This window comes from Bidens hawaiensis, unplaced genomic scaffold, assembly GCF_021521415.1.
Source record: "Bidens hawaiensis isolate Kalapana, Puna unplaced genomic scaffold, B.hawaiensis_p1.1 tig00013993_1, whole genome shotgun sequence".
In the NCBI taxonomy this organism is placed as follows: Eukaryota; Viridiplantae; Streptophyta; class Magnoliopsida; order Asterales; family Asteraceae; genus Bidens; species Bidens hawaiensis.
Genome location: NW_027492202.1, coordinates 520,916 through 541,483, shown reverse-complemented (window position 1 = coordinate 541,483; position 20,568 = coordinate 520,916). Strand labels below are relative to the sequence as shown.

General features: G+C 33.1%; 2 protein-coding genes across 2 annotated transcripts; one reads left to right on the top strand and one right to left on the bottom strand.

Moving 5' to 3' along the window:
* Window positions 1-924: 924 nt before the first annotated feature.
* Window positions 925-10,419, top strand: LOC143545711 (S-adenosyl-L-methionine:benzoic acid/salicylic acid carboxyl methyltransferase 3-like). Its single transcript, XM_077037547.1, has 5 exons — window positions 925-941; window positions 8,229-8,320; window positions 8,656-9,066; window positions 9,567-9,821; window positions 9,934-10,419. The coding sequence occupies exons 2-5, from the start codon at window positions 8,246-8,248 to the stop codon at window positions 10,270-10,272; spliced, it is 1,080 nt and encodes a 359-aa protein (XP_076893662.1). The 5' UTR covers window positions 925-941; window positions 8,229-8,245; the 3' UTR covers window positions 10,273-10,419.
* Window positions 10,420-11,509: 1,090 nt separating this feature from the next.
* Window positions 11,510-18,365, bottom strand: LOC143545710 (casein kinase 1-like protein HD16). The gene is made up of 17 exons (XM_077037546.1): window positions 18,174-18,365; window positions 17,338-17,789; window positions 16,776-16,901; window positions 16,615-16,688; window positions 16,433-16,502; window positions 16,296-16,351; window positions 16,116-16,187; window positions 15,924-16,018; window positions 15,739-15,805; window positions 15,530-15,659; window positions 15,207-15,425; window positions 14,631-14,761; window positions 13,111-13,285; window positions 12,929-13,019; window positions 12,277-12,434; window positions 11,956-12,144; window positions 11,510-11,872 (listed from the first exon to the last, which is right to left on the bottom strand). The coding sequence occupies exons 2-17, from the start codon at window positions 17,713-17,715 to the stop codon at window positions 11,813-11,815; spliced, it is 2,091 nt and encodes a 696-aa protein (XP_076893661.1). The 5' UTR covers window positions 17,716-17,789; window positions 18,174-18,365; the 3' UTR covers window positions 11,510-11,812.
* Window positions 18,366-20,568: the final 2,203 nt, after the last annotated feature.

The window sequence follows — 20,568 nt, the reverse complement described above, 5'->3', positions numbered from 1 at the left end:
TAACTCCATAGATACTTTTCACTAGCCATGTCAACAAATCCCCTCAATCCATTTTGAGCCATCTGAAAATCTCATTAACACATTAAACAAAATGAATATATTTTTTCGTAGGGAGAAAATGGTTAATTCATAGAACAAGCATTACCTTGATGTTACTAGATTGTTTGTTAATTGACGAGTCATTGTCAAAAACATTGTTTTCGGTCTTAGATAAGGTTCGAACCGACTTCCAGGCCATATAACCGGCTAAAATTGGTGAGAAAAACACCAACAGAAGTCACATGGGACACATTGTTTGTTTTGTTTTTGATTGAGATTTGTTGTTTTTCTTTAAGGTTGTGTTGGAAAGTTGGATATGATTTGGAGATAGAATAATAGCAGGTGGTGCTGGTTTAGGTTTGGTTAATAGTATAACGCTTATAGTATGACTTTAATGAAAATAACTTAAATGTTCAAAATAATGATTTTAATAAGGTTAATTATATAAGGTTTGAGCGAAATATTACCAACTCACAAAAGGATTCAGCATCTAGACATTGATATTGTACAATTCACTATAATTGTCATATAAAGTAAAAACAAAATACTTGATAATAAAGAGAAAAAATAAAAGCTTGGTTTAAACAATGCAAGCAAATGCATGACACATGCATCTAAATTCTTACCATGTGTCTTTCTCTTCATTACACCAATGTCTGGCACTTCATTAACTCTGCCACGTTTTATCAAATACAACCTCCCTCAAATCAATCTACACTATTATGTCCTCTACAATTTCCTACATAAAAGCTGATGAGTTCTTTCATCATTCTTCACCACCTCTCGTGATCTAAACTTTAATTATAAAACCCAGCTAACAAATAATTCTACTTAATTGATTCGAAGTTTATTGCAAGAAGCTTGAAGTTTTTTTCATATATTTGTTATCTTCATCTCTATAAGTGAGTAATTTATATCTAAAACCCAAATTGGTTTATTTTTGGGGTTTTTAAAAGAGCTGGGTATTTACCGAGGATTAAACTAAAGAAGAAGGTTCATGAATCAATTAAACCTTTGATTTACTTATTCTTAATTAACAAGGAAAAACCCTTAAGAAAATTTTACTAATATATCTTTCTTGACATACATGTTCGACAATTTTGTTTTAAAGGAAAGAAAAGTTTGGCGGTTGTTTATTGTTGAGGACAAACTCGTTAAAAGGTTATTTTCATACAAAAATATAATAAACATGTCAAACTTGCTTTCCTCAATCTTTTCTCATATGTCAGGTTTATCCGTCTTGCCTCTCATCAATTTTAGCAGTTAACATGTTGTCACTGAATAGTTGGTTGTCAGATGATGCATCAAATTCCTTTGCTAGTCTAACTAAATCGGATTTGGCTTTGTTAATGTCGGATAGTAACACCTTTAACATGTATTTTACCCTCAAATCGTTTAGTTGTCGTTTCTGCCTTGGACACTCTTTATAAAATCCGGATGTCCATTGATACTTCCCTTTGTAAGTCTCCATGTGTCTTATAGCGAACACACCACAATCGAGTACGTTGTTTTTTGTTCTCCAATCCATTTGCAGCCTATTGATTTGTGATATTTCCAACCTTGGTGCAATCAGGTGCTTCTTTCTTAACAAGTACATGCAAAAAACATCCCTCTGCGGGCAAACAACGTATTTTATTATTTTTTTTAATATACTCATTGAATCAGTTTATTGAATGTTTAAATGTTTACTAGCTTTTCTGGGACACCCTTGTATCTTACTTCCAAAGCTTTTTTTGTAGCATCTGTTTTTTCTTGAGCTGTTTTAAAGGTAGCATTTTTTGATATATCACCGTTTGCCATGTTGTCAATCAGCACGATTGTACCTGTTTTCAAATTGAAAACAACCACATAGAAATGGTCTTAAAAAATTATTGGCACAACAAACAACGTAACTGGGTCGAGAGACTTGTATTTATGTAAAGCCAATATATTGTCAAGGTTGTCTGTGAAAACTTCCAGTATCTTATAATTGCTGACGTTAGCTTCCTTTAAATAGTAAATGCTTGGCTTCATGTATCAACAACAAATTTTGATATGATTAATATTTATATATATTTTCTTAGCATATATAAAATTAAGGAGTAATACTTACTATAAGCGTTGACGTAGCAAAAAATCTTAACGGGGATAATTTTTCATCTCTCTTTTTCTCTTCATGATTCAACAATTCGGTGTAAATGTCCATAGCACCAGCCGAGATGTATATATCCGGACAAAAGCATTCAAACACAAATTTGAAAGCAGTGACGGATTCTGACTTGTAAATCACTTCAAATTTATGTTTATCAGAGAAATATCAGAAATAACAAATCGTGAAACAATCCACTCATCAGTTGTTATTTTTTCAGTCATTCCAATTTCCCGGTTCAGGTAAGGTGATTTCAAGGCTGTTTCTAGTCTTTTTTTCTCTTTCTTCTCGCTGTAGTTTATCAATTTTATGATAACTTGCAGCTGGTGTAGGAGATGTAGCAACAAGGGTCAATTTTTTTGATTTAAACTCAGGAGTTCTACATTGTGCTGTTTGATTGAAAAAAGGTGTGTTCCTTATCACTGAATCCAAGTCTTCACTGTCGTATTCATAGTTTTCTTCAACATTAACATCAACTAGCCCTATAGTACAACTAAGTTATAATATATAATTTTTTTGTGTGTGTTTTTTGTATATATAAAACTTTTTTGTTAATACCTTGAGTAGAGTCGTTGATATTTGTTCTCTCACCAATTTCTGCATTTAATTCTTCCACTTCTGTAACTGCATACCATTTTTTGTTTTTAAATTTTTTTTTGTTTGTATATTATCAAAATAACAAAAATTGTTTTTTAAAATACCAGGTTTTTAAATTGATTACCTCGAATGAGTTCTCCTATTTGTCTTTCAGCAAATTCTTGGGTTTCTGGACCTTGACTGTATATCTTTTCTTCATTTTTTTCTTCAACTTCTGTCACTACAATTTTATGGTAATGATTTTTCACTTTTACTTTAACATAATCAATAGTTTATAATAAAAATTTACCTTGAATTATATCAGCAGTTTGTATCATACCATCGTCGTTCTTAAATGCCTTGTTAACCACATATGTCATTGGAACTTTTTCTACAATTTGAAATATTGGTTTATAAAATTATTGAGTTTGATCTCCCTAACCTTAGAACTTATTAGAACGTATTAAGAACACATCCTGGGATCTGCCCTTACCTTGAGTTTGATCTCCCTCATCTGCAGAGCCATCCTGTGTCTCATTATCTTCAAACAACTTTTTTGTGTTTGAAAGATTTTCTAATATCAAATGAACAAGATTTAGTAACGTAGCAAAATAAAATTAATATATTAGAAAGTCTTAGAAAATATAAAAGAGACGATTATTTTTACCTTGTGTTTTTCGTTGCTCTTTGGTTACTCCCATTTGATTCTCAACGAGCTTTTCTACTTCTTTTGTTAAGCTTTTTGGATTCATATCTTCTTGTTTATTTTCTGCCTCGTTGGTTACTCCCACTTGGGTTCTCACATCTACTTTGCTCACATTATATTTGTTATTTAAATACATAATAAATAAAAGAATTTGAGATATACTGTAATAGAATGTATAAGAACATATAATTGAGATGTTTTTTTGTTACCTTGTTTTACTCTTTGTTCGTTGGTTACTCCAACTTGATTCTCAACATTTTTTGGTTGTTCATGGTCTTGTCTCACGTCTTCTTTCGTGTCACGTCATTTTTCATACATAATAAATACAAAAAGTTGATAAGCATAACGTATAAGAAACACCATTTTAATAGCAGATTTTTTTTTTACCTTGATTATCAACATTTTTTGCTACCTCATTACCCTAATTCTCATCTTCTTGGCTTACATCTTGTTTTATCACAGCATCATTATCATCTTTGGTTACATCATCTATTTACATAATAAAAAAAATAAAAATTAATGGTTTAAACGTTTGAGAACGTATAAACCAAATGTATTTTTTTTACCTGTATATTGTTGTTTCTAATTTTCTTCTTCCCACTGATTCTCTACATCTTTTTGCTCCTCATTGTCTTGTGTCACAGCAACTTCCTTTTCTACCTCATTGGCTAAGGTTTTTGGATTTTCATGTTCTTGGCTCACATCAGCTTTGTCGTTTAAAATACTTAATAAATACCAAAGTTTTCTAACTGTAAAACGTATTAGAACGTGTATTCAAGATGTTTTTACCTTTGTTCTGATCTTTCTCATTTTTTTCTCCCAACTGATTATCCACTTCTTTGTCTTTCTCTTTGTCTTGTTTCATATCATCATCATTGTCTCCCTTGTTGGCATCTCATGAATCCACACCACAGTTGCTTTGACTTATTGAAAGATTAACTGCTGCAACTATAATTTTATACAGTGGTTTTTGGTTAGGTATTGTAGTATACAATTAAGGGAAAAAATGGTGTTTACCTAATTTATTTAGGCCTCCTCCTTCAGATTGAGATCCAAATGGTGTTTCTTTTGAACAATGGTTATGATTGAATTTAGCTTCCCAAGCACAACACCTGTCAAATAACCATATATTTGTTCCATGTCTTTTTACCAACTCACTGATTTAAGAGACAATTTTATCAAATTCCACTAATTTTGTGTCCATTTCTTTGTTCCAATTCTGTAATATATATTTTCGTTAATAATTTTTTTATAATGAAATGTTTTGTATGCTTTATAACTGTTACCTGTTCCTCTTCGGTGAAAGGTTCTTTAGGAATATATGCAGACAATCCAGACAACTGTGGAGGGATAGAGTAGTAGTCTATTATTTCTTGAGTTGCTGTCCCTATAGGCATCATCAAATTTTCTTCAACATTTTTTTCATTTTGTTCTTTATTCGCAGTTTCATTTTTTTCTTCTTCATCTTGATGATTTTCCACTCTTGTTGCATGTTCAGTCACTTGATGATTGTTAATTTCTTTTTCAATGCAAGCTCTAGTGATCAGCAGAACCTTATCTTTTTCAATTTGTTCAATATTTTTGTTCAATATTTTAAGGAACATCATCAACTGCTTGGGTATTTTTTTCAAATTAAAAAATCTAATTTTTGCATCAGTAGTGCTATTTTTAACATTAGAAAGTAATAGTTACTTACCATGATCATTTTCAAATTTTTCATTCTCCTTTCCAGCATCAATGATCATCAGAACATTATCCACATCAGTTGCATTTTTTCCCACTAATTGATCATGGCTTGTTTTACCTTCACTCACTTGTTCATTGATTATTTCTTTCTCACTACAAGCTCCAGTTATCATCAGAACCTTATCCTTTTCAGTTGGTTTAATTTTTGAATGACCATCATTCACTGTTTTAGGTGTTTTCAAATATAAAATAATTTATTATAGTATCAATAATTATATTTCTAATATTAGAAATTAATAGGTACTTACATGAGTCTTCGTTGTCTTCCTCGGCATCAGTTAATGGACCATTATTATACAAGTAGCTATCCATGCTCATAAGAGTTGCTGAGGTTATGTAGCTAATTGCTGGTCTTCTGATTGGCTTCTCAAATGCTCCATGACGTTTCTGATACTCATGTGTGTAAATCACTGCAAGCAATGTTGCCGGACCATTGAATTGTTCTTGTTTTCTGTTTTCTTTTATACCTTTCCAGTCGTTTTTTGATCTCTTCAAATTATGAATCATGTAGCTGCACCAATTCATTTTTGAGATTCTTGAAAAGTCATCAATCGATGTGACAAACATTAAATTCACTGTTGTAGATTTCGTTATCAACCCAATGCATGTTTTAAACAACACAAGGAAATTCAGTTTGAACTCTTCTCGTTTTCCATTATGTTTTTCATTCTATCCAACACAATTTGTATACTTATCCTTTAATGCTTATAAATTGGTTTCTAAACATATCTGCACAAATGCTTGAGCCTATTCTTGGTCTGTTTTTTTCTACCACTGTTTCTCCACCAATTGGTATCCCAAAAGCCTCGTGAACTAATTGTGGTGTTATCTTAACAATACGGTTTCCCATATTCAGTTCATTCAAATCAGGATCATAGTTCCTAACCAACCAATATGCCAGTCGACCAGGAATTGTGGTAATCTTCATTTTTAACAATGACCCAAATCCCATTTCTTCAATCCATTTTTTTTCTTTTTCATTCATCACTTTAATTGCTTCATAGATATTTTCAGGTGCACACCTCATCCAAAGTTTTGTATCTATATATTCTTGAAAACGTTTTCTACAACGTGTTGTTTGAGGTTTTTGCTTCTTGGCTTTTTTCCTTGGTGTCTCAAAGTCTGAATCAGAGTTGTCTAACACTCTTTTTTTTCCCTTTTTTTTCTTATTTTCATCTTGCTTGTTATCGACCTTTTTCTTTTTACATTTCAGTGATCTGATTGGTGTTTCAAAGTCGGAGTCATAATTTCTATCTTCAGCTTGTTTTGTTTTCGCTTTCTTATTTGCAGGTTCGTGCTGTTTTTCCTCATTTGCATCTTCATTTCTTTTTTTTTCGACGTCTTCATACACAAAATTATGACCAGTGTTAACCAATACACTATCTAATACCTAAAATTTTTTAAATGTTCTCATAATTTCTGTCGATATTTTTTATTAACCCAACATTTTTTTTAATAAACAAATTTGAACATAAACATGTTCTATTTCATTTCAACAAGTCTCAGTAACAGCTTATGATAATTTTGTTTATTGTAACATATAACTAACAACTAACAACTTCAAACCTAATTCAAATATGCGTTCTAGGTTAACAAAATAGAAGCTATATTACCAGATTTTTGCACGTTCTGATGTCGGTCGTTAATTGCTTTTGACCTTCGTTCTTTATCCTTAACCACAAGCTTAGTTGAATTAGGATTTCCTGCCGAGCTCACATTTAGTTTCATTGTTTTTTTGTTTCATTGGTCTTTCGAACTAATCGGTCTATTGCGAAAACGTAATCTGAGGGTTTTATGAAAATGGATTTGGGGAGGGAATTTGGGGGAACTGATTCGCGAAGGTGGAGGTTAAACTGCTATATTTTATGGACGGAATTGCCCTTTTGTTAACCGGTTTATTGTCCATTGCAAGTTAATTACAATTATGTCACCGCCTCCTTTTGTACGTTCCAGATTGTCTCGTATGTAATGTATGATAACCTATTAGTGTACATTAACCACCCCCTATATAGATATATATATATATATATAGAGAGAGAGAGAGAGAGAAAAGTTGCAATACAATAATCCTTAATGTACCTTAACGTACAAGAATACATGTATTCACAAAATTGATCCATAAATCTCATCTCAACATCTTGGAATCACCAATACATACCTAATTAATCATCGATTCACAAAAAAAAAACATATTTGGATGGTTAATCGATCAATTTTTTACATTTTTTCACGAAACCCTTTTTTGAGCGTTTTATGAGCATTTTAGGTTTTCGGATGAGCGTTTTAGTATTTTTGCCTTTGAGCGTCTCGCATACCTATCGTACGTTAAGGCATTATTGTACAGTATCTCGACCCTATATATATATATTTCAAAAGGTATGTCCGATTTTACTGTTCTCTTATTTTAATGCTTCTTCGTCTAGATATATACAACATGATGTGTAATCCTACTTTAGTACGCCCAATAAAAAAAATAATGGACTCTAAAATCCAATGTATACTTTAAGCACGTATCAGTTACATTAAAAAATCGACTACTTGACTATTACAATATTAACCAAAAAAACCAATGATGGTTTTTAATATGTTATTACAAAATTGTCCAAATTAAATCCAAATTATCCGAAGTTGTTGAATCGTGTATCCATCCAAAATTCACGTGGCAACACCTCTGTCCACATATATAGATATAAAATGTGTGTTGTGAAAGAAATGGCCAATACACATACAAATGTGTTATATTAATATCGTTTTCATAAATAATATATTGCTTGATATAATAATAATAATAATAATAATAATAATAATAATAATAATAATAAAATGATTATGGCATCATCAATTATAATTATATATACAATGATTATGGAATCAATCAGTGCATAGCCATTTGTTTAGAATCGGCCAAATTTGGCTCGGGTCCATAATTCATAAATCTCATATGATCATTCATGGAAGTTGTAGTCGTCGCATATTGACAAGTAACTACATAATAAGGTTTCGTTTGAGTCGAGTTTTTTTGTGCTACCTCAGGCAGTTCAATTACCACCATGACACTTTTAGACATTCTACATATGAATAGTGGCGATGATGATTCAAGTTATGCAAGAAACTCACTTCTCCAGGTATATCTTAATAGTCTCTTTGCCATTATAATTCACATTTAGATCCATCCCATGAATATATATAACTATATAAGCATATATGTTATGTGTCTTATGTCCAAGGCTTGATTCAAAACTACTATCGAGCCGGGGGTCTCACCGGAAGCAGCCTCTCTATCCCTATGGGATAGAGGTAAGGCTGTCTACATCTTACCCTCCTCAGACCCTACCATAGCATTGCTATTGGTGGGATATACTGAGTACGATGATGATGATGTTTTGTGTAACAAAATATAAAAATTGTTCTAGCTTTTGCATACAACAATGGACTTCTCGAATTAGTGCTTCCTTTACAGAAAATTGCAATCCAGAAAGTGGCACCATTTTTAAAGCGTTCAATCGAGGGTATGGCTAATCAGGATGGCTTCTTCGACAATTGTTTCGTGATTGCTGATTTGGGATGCTCCTCTGGCATGAATACACTCTTGGTTGCATCTAGCATCATTGATGCAGTCCATGAGGTGTGCAAGGAAAATAATCGTAAAACACCACAGATACAAGTGTGCTTAAATGACCTCTTTGGAAATGATTTCAATAATCTTTTCAAAATATTACCCAACTTCTACAAAATCCTTGAGAAGGACAAGGGAGAAAATTTTGGTCCATGTTTTGTTTCAGCGGTTCCGGGTTCCTTCTATGATAGACTCTTTCCGAACAGAAGTTTACACTTTGTTCACTCCTCTTATAGTATTCATTGGCTCTTTCAGGTATATCTAGCTCTATGACAATCGTGTACGATATGATTATAATTACATATACGAGCAATAAAATCAGAATAAAAATATACACTAATACATGTGGGAATTGAATATAACCCGGGAGTGGCCTATTCGAATTGATGTTATATAACTCGGTTGCGCAATAAGGTCTTCAACTAATAAAATCTGGTGCGTAAGATGAAAGTATATATTATTACTCTTATATGATCCAGTTTTTCAAAAGAATCATGATACTCAATCTATTAAAACGAATATTGCGCAACGATTTATCTGTTTCTCATAAAACCAGAATATATTAGAATGTGTTTTCGTAGTAGTGATAGAAGATACACTTGTTTAGGAAACCTAAATGTACTTTTGATTTTTTAGAAGTAAATTATAGATCTTCATACATGTATTTATATCTCGGAATCCAACTTAACCACACAATCAAGACCATATTTAGGTTATTTTGTGACCATATTTCTGGATGCACTATATATGTGAAGGTACCTGAAGGACTTCAAGATAATAAATTAAATATACATATAGGAAAAACAAGTCCTTTAAATGTATTGCAAGCATATGCAAATCAATTTCTCAGAGACTTTACAAAGTTTTTACAACTACGCTCCGAGGAAATAGTACATGGTGGACGCATGGTATTAACTATACCTAACCGGAGTAACATTGATCCAACTAGTGATGATTGTTGCGAGTTCTGGGAGTTACTTACCTCATCACTTCTTGACATGCTCAAAGAGGTATAAGGTTTTGTGTATCCAAATTCTAACTTAAAGTAATGTGTAGAGCATTATAACCAAAGTTAGGTTCTAGTTAACTTCATCGACTAACTATTTATGATTTAACACGTAGGGATTGGTTCGAGAATCAGATATCAACTCATTCAATCTCCCATTTTATTTTCCGCACGAGGATGAACTTAGGAACATTATTGAAGCAAATGGATCGTTTTCTGTTGACTACATGAATGTTTTTGAATTTGAGATGGATGAGCATGACACTGACTTCGACAACGATGGAGAAAACACAGCTAAATTAATCAGGGCTATTACAGAACCTTTGTTTGCTTTTCACTTCGGGAAATCCATAATTGACGTGTTGTTTAACAAGTTTGGGAAGAAGGTGGCGGAATATCTTGCCACTAAAGAAATAAAAGACCTAAGTGTTGTCATTTCTTTAACAAAAAAATGAATTGTTCAAGTGTTTACATTGTTCGATGGTCCGTCCATCCGTCCATGTCTGTTGGATATCAAGTGTTCTATGAGAATGGTTAGTATACCAGGATGTTTGGATTATGTTGTGCAACTGTGTGAGATGGTGCTTGTAATCATCAATATTTACACTATATGTATTAACAGTTTTTTATGGTATTTTGGCCATGAGCAATTAAGTCTTTTACTATCTTTTTTCTCAAATTCAAAAACCAAATCCAATTTATAATTATGATGTTCTAGCTCAAAAGATTACAAGGAAGTTCACCATTGATCTTTTAGAACGGCTAACTAACACACCTACCACTTCTAGATCTACCACTTTTGTCCACCGTCTAGTGTTAGGATGGAAGGGCAACCGACACTAGGGACATTCGGCTCTGGTCCTTGACAGTTGGTCATAAACCAAGTCAATTAGGGTATCCCTAACTTTTGGTGTAGTTTATAAACATTACCCTAATATAATCGGAAGCCTCACTACCTCTTGAATAAATTTGACTCGCTAGTGCAACCCTTGATGTAAGTCAATTTAAACAAACCATGTAAATATCTTATGTCTTGTTTTCTTTATTGTCTCCGGTGTGTTCCATGTGTGCTTTTGTGCAATCCATCAGCAGTAGCTAGATCATCACCGATCTGAGTAGATCAACAGCCATTCAACATAAGTCAAGCCATAACAGCAGACCTCAATTCGTACATGTTACTTTCTTGATGTTCGACCAGAAGTTCAACAGCGCCAGGAACATAATTCAATTAGGTCAGGTTGTTGATACAAGAATTTTGATAATAAACAATACAAGAATTGCATAGAAGTTTTTTTAATAAGTCGCAATGGCCACCTAACAAGTAGTATCAGAGCTCACACTCTTTTTTTGTTTATCATGGCAGAAGAGGGAAAATCGAAAGTTATATCGGAAAAAGTTGCATTGGCCGTTGTTGGGAGAGAAACCAAAACACATTATCGATGCAGATTGAAAGATACTGGATCGCAGGCTTTGGGAGGGATCGGACTTCTGTTGGTGAAGGGCATTTTCTATAATGTCATAAATGAAAAGATCACGTCTCGGTTACTGAATGCCTCATCCAATGTAAGATTATAACAGACAAAACACAAATAGTTCAATAAGCCTACCATGTCATGTTATGTCACGTCAATTTTTTTTAATACCGCTCATTTATAAGAAAGAACAAACCTACATGATTATCCTTTCATTTTACGCGAGAAAAGTTAAATATGCATGTATCTCATGTCAAATACATATAAATTTCATTTCCCATCATTAATAAAATCCTCATACACAGTAGTTATGACCACAAACCAGATGTTCTCATTCATCTGGTGCGCCCTAACTTAAAGATCATATACGATACACACACGTTTCTCTTTATCTTTCCTTTTTTCCTTGTTCTTCTCATTATCGTTCTTATTTTGATTTTACAGCAACATAAGATGATCCCCTCGCCGACTTTATGCTCACATGTAAACCCGGCTTGTAAAAGCTCCAACTGGTTCAATTCTGTCAGCATACGGTTCGACCATAACACATGGATGCGATATAAAGATTCTTTGACCATTTTTCCTACAGCATCAACACTCAACTCCTTCAGTGATTACAAAGAATGTGCAATAAATTAATATTATTCAAGAAGATAGGGTCTTTACCTTCACATGGGTACTTGGGAAGGAAGATGTTCTCAAAGTTTCTTGTGTTTCATCCATTATTTTATGTGTCGGGATACTTAATATAAAAGCAGCTTGATCGGCTGTGGCGGCCATAGCTGTTATCCTGTATCCACTTTCCCATCTATGGTGGATACCTTCACTTGGGTAAAGAAAATCAAGTTCTACAACCTAGAGCATTGTAAGTGTGCTTTAATATATTATTTGTGAATAATAATACGAAATAATAATACAAAATAATTATGATAATAATAATAATAATAATATAATGATAATTTAAAATAATAATAACAATAACAAGACCTGTTCAGAGAATCCAGAGTTTCGAGACATCACAACTCCCCAACGACTGCCAGCTGTAGCCATTGAAGTCACATGAAATCCTTCTTTCCATTTTTTGCTGATCCATTTAAATGGAAATGATTCACTCACTTTATAGGATTGTTGAGTGTAAGGTGTTCCTGAAATTACACAGAAGTTAAAAATATATAAACATATAAAAGAACAGTTGGTTGATGCCATGTGAATAATTAGTTATTGATAATCAGTTTCATACCAAATCTACAGCAAAAATGATTAGTAAATTCTCTATTTTCTTCACAAAATGTCCTTCTCAGTCATTCTATCAATGAATTTCTTATATAACTGAATTTGTCATATACAATAACATTTTATTATCTCATCGTTACACAAAGTCAAACATACAAACATCCAAACACAATTTATTCCGGTCCATCTTATTACAGATGATTTTTCTTATTCGAATTCTTCAATATCACATATTCATTTACAAAACACATAAAATAAGGCCCGTTCCATTTTTTGAAAAAAATCCCTTTTAATTTTTTTCCCAATTTTGCCTATAGAAATAGTTGCATAAAGTAAAGCCTAGATTAACTCATTTGTACATGGGTTAAAATTGCATGCTTTACAATAAGACAAACTACAATCTAACCTTTAGACATGACAACCAAAGAGCTTTCATTGGCTGCACCGGCAATGGAACTGATGTAAAAATTCTTCTCCCACTGTTCCATAATCCAGTCCTAAAGAAAAATTTCTAAAAACTAGGTAAATGTATAAATGAAAAAAACATGAAATTCAAACAGCAAGAAGGATCATCAAAATTACAATAACCTTGTGAAGGAAAACAGGTGAAATGTCATAAACTTGGGAACTAAATCCAGTTCCTGCATCCATAATTAAGGCCCAAAGATTTGAGGCTGATGCCACACAGCTTATGTATAATCCGTCTTCGTTACCCTTTTCTACATGCTGGCGAAGTCTTGCATCTACGACGTTGTAGTGATATCTGCAAAAAGAAAGATTATTATATTAACCAAAAATACTAAACAATATCTTCGTTGTTTGTACACGTATTATTGTTCATTTAATAAACAAGTACAAAAGTTGAGTAAACGAACACTAATCATAGTTATCAAATGCGCTTGGCGCACTCAATGCGCATAGACCTCACCTGGGGCCTAGGCGCAAGGGCCTGAGGAAAAATAAGCGCACTTAAATAAAAATTAAAATATATTATGTATATGAAAAATTATACTATTCTTCAAATAAAATAAACAAAAGCTATTATATAACATTTAAAATCATCAAATTAGTACCAAAAGTTCTAAAATAGTCAAAATTCAAATGTAATTCTAAAACTTGAATAACAAAATGAATCAATATAATGCCTCTGACTTCTCCTAGATCCAAGTTTCAATAGCAATCCTTGCGTTTCTTTTGCTCGGCTTTTATGTTCCCATGTTCTTGGCATAGGCAATGCTGAAGCGCTCACCTAGGAACTAGAAGCGCATTTATTGAGCCCTGCCTGAATTATGGGCCTAGGTGCAAGAAGCGAGGCTTTTGATAACTATGACACTAATATTTCTTGTTTTTAACCAATGAATAAATGCGAAAGGGATGAGCTTATCCGTTTATGGAATTCTATTTACGCCAACTTTTAAAGTTCCTTTTTAACTGCTAATATATATATATATAGGATCAGGATCATGAGAGAACCTTTTTGAAATTGAGAACTATGAGAACCATTTTGGACCACAAAAAACCCAAAAATAAAAAAAAATACAAAAATAAAAAAAAGTAAAAAAACCAAAATTCTTACTTTATCATCCCGGTTTCATAAAAAAAAAAAAAAAAAAAAAAAAAAAAAAAAAAAAAAAAAAAAAAACTCAGTTTAGCTAAATTATATACACATATGTATAATATATACATATATGTACATTTACATGTTTTTTTGTACACATGTGTATAATTTAAGATAAATGATATTGTACATATGTGTATATTACGTAACTAAAGATTATATAAAATTATACATACGTGTATAATACGACGTTTTTTTTTTTGTTTTTTTAAATTTTTTTTTACTTTTTTTAATGAAACCGGAATGAAATATAAGAATTTTGGTTTTTTTACTTTTTTAAAATTTTTATTATTTTTTGTTTTATGATTTTTTTAAATATTTTTTTAAATGTGTTTTTAGTGGTCCAAAATGGTTCTCAAAGTTCTCAATTTGCAAAGGGTTCTCTTAGGATCCTTACCCTATATATATATATATATAGAGAGAGAGAGAGAGACGATAATATAATATAATATTTCTTTATATATCACTGAAGTATAAAAACATAACCCACCTTTGTTTCATCGGTCGACGCGCGTTATAAACAGAAATCCATTGTGTGGCAGGACTACCTAATCGTACTTTCTTTTTAGGTTGTTCATCTTCTTCTAAATTAATTGGCAGTCTACCCCGTTTTTGTCCAACCTAAATAGATAAAAAAAACACATCAAAAAGAGATTTATATCAAACACTATATATATAAATAGGACCATATGATAAAAAGGTACTAAAATGTATGCAATTTTCCATTTGAGTTGTCAAGGTATCAAACTCTTTTTACGCATAGAAAACGACTTTTTGCATGCAAGTAACAAAAACTTAGTCAACAGGTCATGTGTATGGCCATGTAGGAAGGCAAAGTGAAGTGATGTGGCATACCACATGGGCCAACGAAGTGATGTGTCATGCCACGTGTATCGCCATGTCTGCAAGTTGAGCCGCATCTGCTTAAAGGGTCAAAAGGTCCTCTTGTATGCATAAAAAAAAGCCGGATACAATTTGCCTAAAATGGAAAATTGCATAATATTCTGTTTGTTTTCATGCAATTTGCCCACAAAATAAAATGAATAGTATTAAAATGCAAATAAACCTTAAGTGCGCCGTCAATTCTGATAGGTCTTAACGATGTCACGGGTTCAATAAGGCTCTCAAATAAAGAAATAAGCTTTGAATAATTAGGCTCCTCCTCATATTTCAAATTTGTAACCGCTTCAAGAAAATGTTTAAATGGTGCGGGACAAAAGCAACACATCAACTCGGGAGATGTTGCCATTTTCTTTTTACAAACAAGAAAACTCTTGTTGTCTCCCTGTAAGATTAAACCAAAAAAAGTTAGAACAAAACTAAAAAAATAACAAAGAAAAACAAAAAATAAATAATAAGAAATTAAAAAAGTGAAAAGACAAAACTGACCTGGTAACCTTGCCATGGTAACCTTCCTTTAATGAGAAATATTAATGTGTATGCAAGTGACTCAAGATCATCCCTTCGGCTCCCAGTTCGACCTAAATGTGCATGCACACTTGCATATCTAATTGTACCTCTGCAAAAAAAACATGTGTGAAAATTTATATTAAGATATAATCATATAATACATAAAAACTGCACATGAAGTGACAAACCTGAATATATCCGGCCGTTGATCATATTCAACATGTTGACTAGATGTTGACTCTTTCCATTTTGATGCTGAAATAGTGACAAATAACACATTAATGACAAACTAATGATATAGAATATAAAGAATCTTAAATTAAGATATAATCATACAATTACAAAATAAAGTAATAAATCATATAAAGCATACCTAAACCAAGATCAATAAGATATAGTTTCTTTTCATCCACGGATCCTTGTTGACCAAGTAAGAAATTTTCTGGCTTCACATCTCCATGTACAAATCTTCAATTTACAAAAAAAACAAAAAAAGGTCAATGGTATGGTCAACAAAAAGAAGTCTTTAAACTTGCAGCTATATTGTGATTAAAAAAATGCATACCCCTTCGCGTGAAGCTTTTCGAGAATTGATATTGACTCTACGGCAATGCAAGCAACCATACTTGGTGACATTCTGTTAAGGAAATAAAATAAATCATTAGTGAAAAATCATGCACGTGAGAAGAATAATAATATAAGATATTAAATAGAAACTAAATAATTAAATAAGCTTTCAGCTTACGATTGGCCTAAAGAATTCCAAACATCCCAAAGACTAGGCCCAAGCATGTCCATAACCTGCAAACACAGCAATGTAAATAATAATTATTCTATCATAGAATGAGTGTTTTGTGATGCAGAGTCAAATTCAAAGCTCACCAGAATGTAAAAATCGCCTTGCCGGCCCTTATAGTGAACCCATGGAATCCCATAGCATCCATTCAATGTGCTTTTGTAATAGAAATTAGTTCACAATGTCATGTTGTCAGAACTTGAACTTTACACATAATATTAATTTAATGACTCCAAATAGTTTTTAGAAATAATAAATAACTACATACCTGTAAACCTGCCACTCATAAGGAGGACCATAGTTGCAACCTTTACTATTACGATGCTCTAACTTTAATGCTACCTTGAAAGCCGAATTCCAAGAAGCATTAAGCTTTTGGTGACACTAATAGAGTTATTATGAAAAGCTTATATTCGTTTTCTAACATACCTCGACTGCATCGGGCCCGGTTCTTCCTGTTCCACCACTTACCCTCCTACCAACATAAACTTGACCAAAACCACCTTTCCCCAATTTTCTATCTGTCTTATATATAGGAGAATTACCCACTTGCACCTGCATCAAACCAATAAAACGGTTTAATTTACAACTTTTATGCAAAAAACATAAGTTGATTAAATGATTCTTGTGAATTAGTATTGTAATAATTAGTTTGAAAGCGTTTTGGTCATGATCATTTGAATACGAACGGAGCTTGTTCATGATCATTCGTTTAACTTTAACTGAACAAATAAGCAAGCACAAACAAATAAACGAATGAACTTTTTTTTGTTTGTGTTCGTTTGCTAAGAAAATGAATGTTTTCGTGTTCGTTTTTGAACGTGTGTTAATATTCTAGCCGAAAGGTTCACGAATACAAATGAACATAAAGTAACAAGAGTTAAAAGTAAACGTGAATATCCAAATTGAAGTCTAAAATATCATGTGTTCATGTTCATTAATTTAATTAAATGAACAAGAAACCGGTTGCAAAAAAAAAATACTTATTTACCCTTTCAGGCACAGCAGGTGTGTTTCCTTCTTCTTCAACTCCCATTATTTTATCAGCACTTCCACCCTCCATGCCAATATCGTTACCTGCAACCACGTCTATCCTATTTAAACCAGGTTCACCAACCACAAGAGCCGCAGGGTCAGGACGAATACCACAAGGCGGTTCCTGGTCCAAACCAATCAATCTAGCACCTCTGCCTCTACCTCTAGCTGTCAGCCTATTACCACCAGCATCACCTCTTCCCCTTCCACCACCAGTCTTCCTTCTGGTTCGGGTAGGTGCAGCTACGCGTTCCGTTTGGTCAATCGGTTGAGCAGCGGGCTGGAGATCACCGAGCCGTTTTGATCTCCGTGCTCCACTTCGAAGTTGTGGCATCGTCACCCATGCAAGTTATATCAAACGCATATCCCACATGGCCCGTTTAAGCCTTGAAGAAGTTATCTATAGTCCTATACAAAATAAACAAACAGGTATAAATAACGTTGCCAGTAAAGGTAGTGTTACGAATCCACAAGTACAGCAGAACAAAGACTGGAAAAAAAGTTGCTTAAACAGAAAGCATTTTAGATATTTATACAGATTGTAACATTTTAAAAAAAAGTACTAGCTAGTAGATATTTATAAAGATTCTACAACAATATAATTGAAATTTGATTCCTTTGGGACCAAAAATCTAGCAAAGCAACAGCAGCATACATCATAATATCAAATAATATAAATCCAACAGCAGTAACTCACTCACTGGTGCTTTTAGAATCAAATCAAATCAATTCAGTTAATAAATCAGCTTCAATGAATTGAAATAATAAAAGCAAACAGTAGATCGATTATACCTCAGGATGTGGAAAATATAGATGATCGGAGCAAAATGCTTGATGAATTAACGAATTTGAGAGATGAAACCCTAAGTTTTATGAGTCGATCGGCTATTTAAGCTCCGTGAATTGAGTTGTTTAGCTTAGCTGATGAATTGAAAAGAATTCAAAATGTTCTGCAAATAAATAAGGTGAAATCTATTGGTTAGGTTAGAATTAATTAATGATGAAAAATGAGATTTGAAATTGAAGAAGAAGAAGAAGAAGAAACGTATACATACTGTATCGGTATGTATAATAATAATCGGCATATGTGTTGTGTTGTGTTGTGTTGTGTTGTGTTGTTTGCGTCTTTCGGTGTGTTTTTATGTTTTTGTGTTTTCTCTCTCTGTAGCCCTGGTGTGGTGTCCAATGTCTTTTTTTATATTTAATTTAATTTAATAAAAAAATTAAGTTTTTTATAAAAAGAAAAGGCAAAAAATAATAATAATAAAATAAGTCGATTCAATGTATTTTATATTTTGGTAAACATATTTTTCATATTTAGGTAAACACCACGGTTATGTCTTTTCATGATTTTGAGTCGACACATAAAGCATTGAGCATGAAGTTACTCATTAATTCTTTTGATTCTATAATCTGATTCAAACTCATTCTCACATTTACCTATTACATTGCATCTGGTAGGCTTCGTTAATTTTCTTGTTTTTGTAGAGGAAATAAGATTTGAAATTAAAAATTATTTTATTTGATGTGTGAATATTGTTGTAAGTTGTAACAATGGTTAAAATTGTGTGTTTGAATTAAAGGGTGAGATAATTGTAGATCGTGAGTGCTATACTGCTATACATTACAAATATGGTTAAATATTGATATGGTGTTTGATTCGTTTGACCTGATTCCAACTTATAAGTAAGTCAGATGTGATTGAAAGAGAAAAGGTAGTAGCTAGTTGTAAACGAGTGCATTTGATGTTTATTTGTCACGTTCAGTGAACAAGCTTTGTAGAGTACATTAAATGTAACGATTGTGAATCTTGTTAGATGACGAATATCTCTTTTTATGTATTTGTTTGTTTTGTGTAAGATATGTGAAGAAACACTAATCCGCTCCCCGGGTATGGGTCCTGGATCCGGTGAGTCCACAGGGTACAATACGATAATTACTACCACGATATGAGTAAGGCTTCCTAAAGTCCAGTGACCGGAACCTGCAAAACAGACACCGTGAGTCTCGTTACAGGAAGAACAAGAGGGGGGTCTTCCTGTAACCACCATCCGGCGTGAGAATCAGTAACGTTCGTAATGAAGAAAGTACTGATGTATAAAGACTAAGTGTAGTCAGAATATATGTGAGTGAATGAATACCTCATACCGTTTGACAAGGTATTTATAGCCGAAGGATGATGGAAGATCATTGGGGCAGCTGTCCTCTTCTAGAATATCTTTTATAACCGCCTAGACACGTGTCTTCTTGTGATAGGTTGGGCTATACGTCCCATGTGCATGGGTATAACAACCTGGATACGCGTCACCAAATGATAGGACGGATTGCACCCTGGCCATGTGCACGGTTATAACAACATGGCCAGGTGTCCTTTATTCATTGGTTAATATGTTATGTATTTCCCAAGTTAGAATCGTAAGCTTTCTTCTAGAGAGTATTTGAGTAATGACAGCTGTCCTGCTGGCACTGTCCTCCAGTTGTTTAAGCGGACAGACGTCCTGTCTTGCGGATGACTTTTGAGGACGCCAGGATGCTTCCGCGTGTGTTATGAGAACGTTCCTCCTTATTCGTAACATGCGTGTGGCCCAAGTGTCCCGCGGGTGGTTTATAAGAGGGTTCTCTATGACCCGTGGGTAGTATTTAAGGGTATTTGGGTCTTTTTGATACCCTACCTCTACAAGTCCCCCCAGTCCAATGTTTATTCCGCGTGAAGTCTTTGTGCGGGTGAAATTTCTGGACTTAATGTATGTTTTGGAGATTTTTGTTGTTCGGAGGTTAGGTAGAAAATATTTTCTGTTGTATGGATAGTCACGAAAAAAGACAAGTTGAGCACTCGCAGGCGCATGAAAAGATGATGGAACGTTTTTTACGGCTGTCACTGTACCCGACTGTACAACTTTTTCTCTTTTTCGAATTTCCCGCGTGACGTGGCAGTCATTAGTTGGTTGGTGTTTTTCTCTCTCTACTGTTCATGTCCCATCGCATTAATTGCGATGGGTATTAATAGTGGGAGATATCCTCTATTTGAAGTTTTATCGTCTTTTATTCTCTAACCATCTTTTTGCTTTCTCTCTGATAAAGTACCGATCTTTCTTATATTCTTTCCTTAAATCTTTCTATAATGTCGAATATTCAAACTGAGGTTGACGAGATAGAAGCTTCATGGGATTATTCTGAATACGAGAAA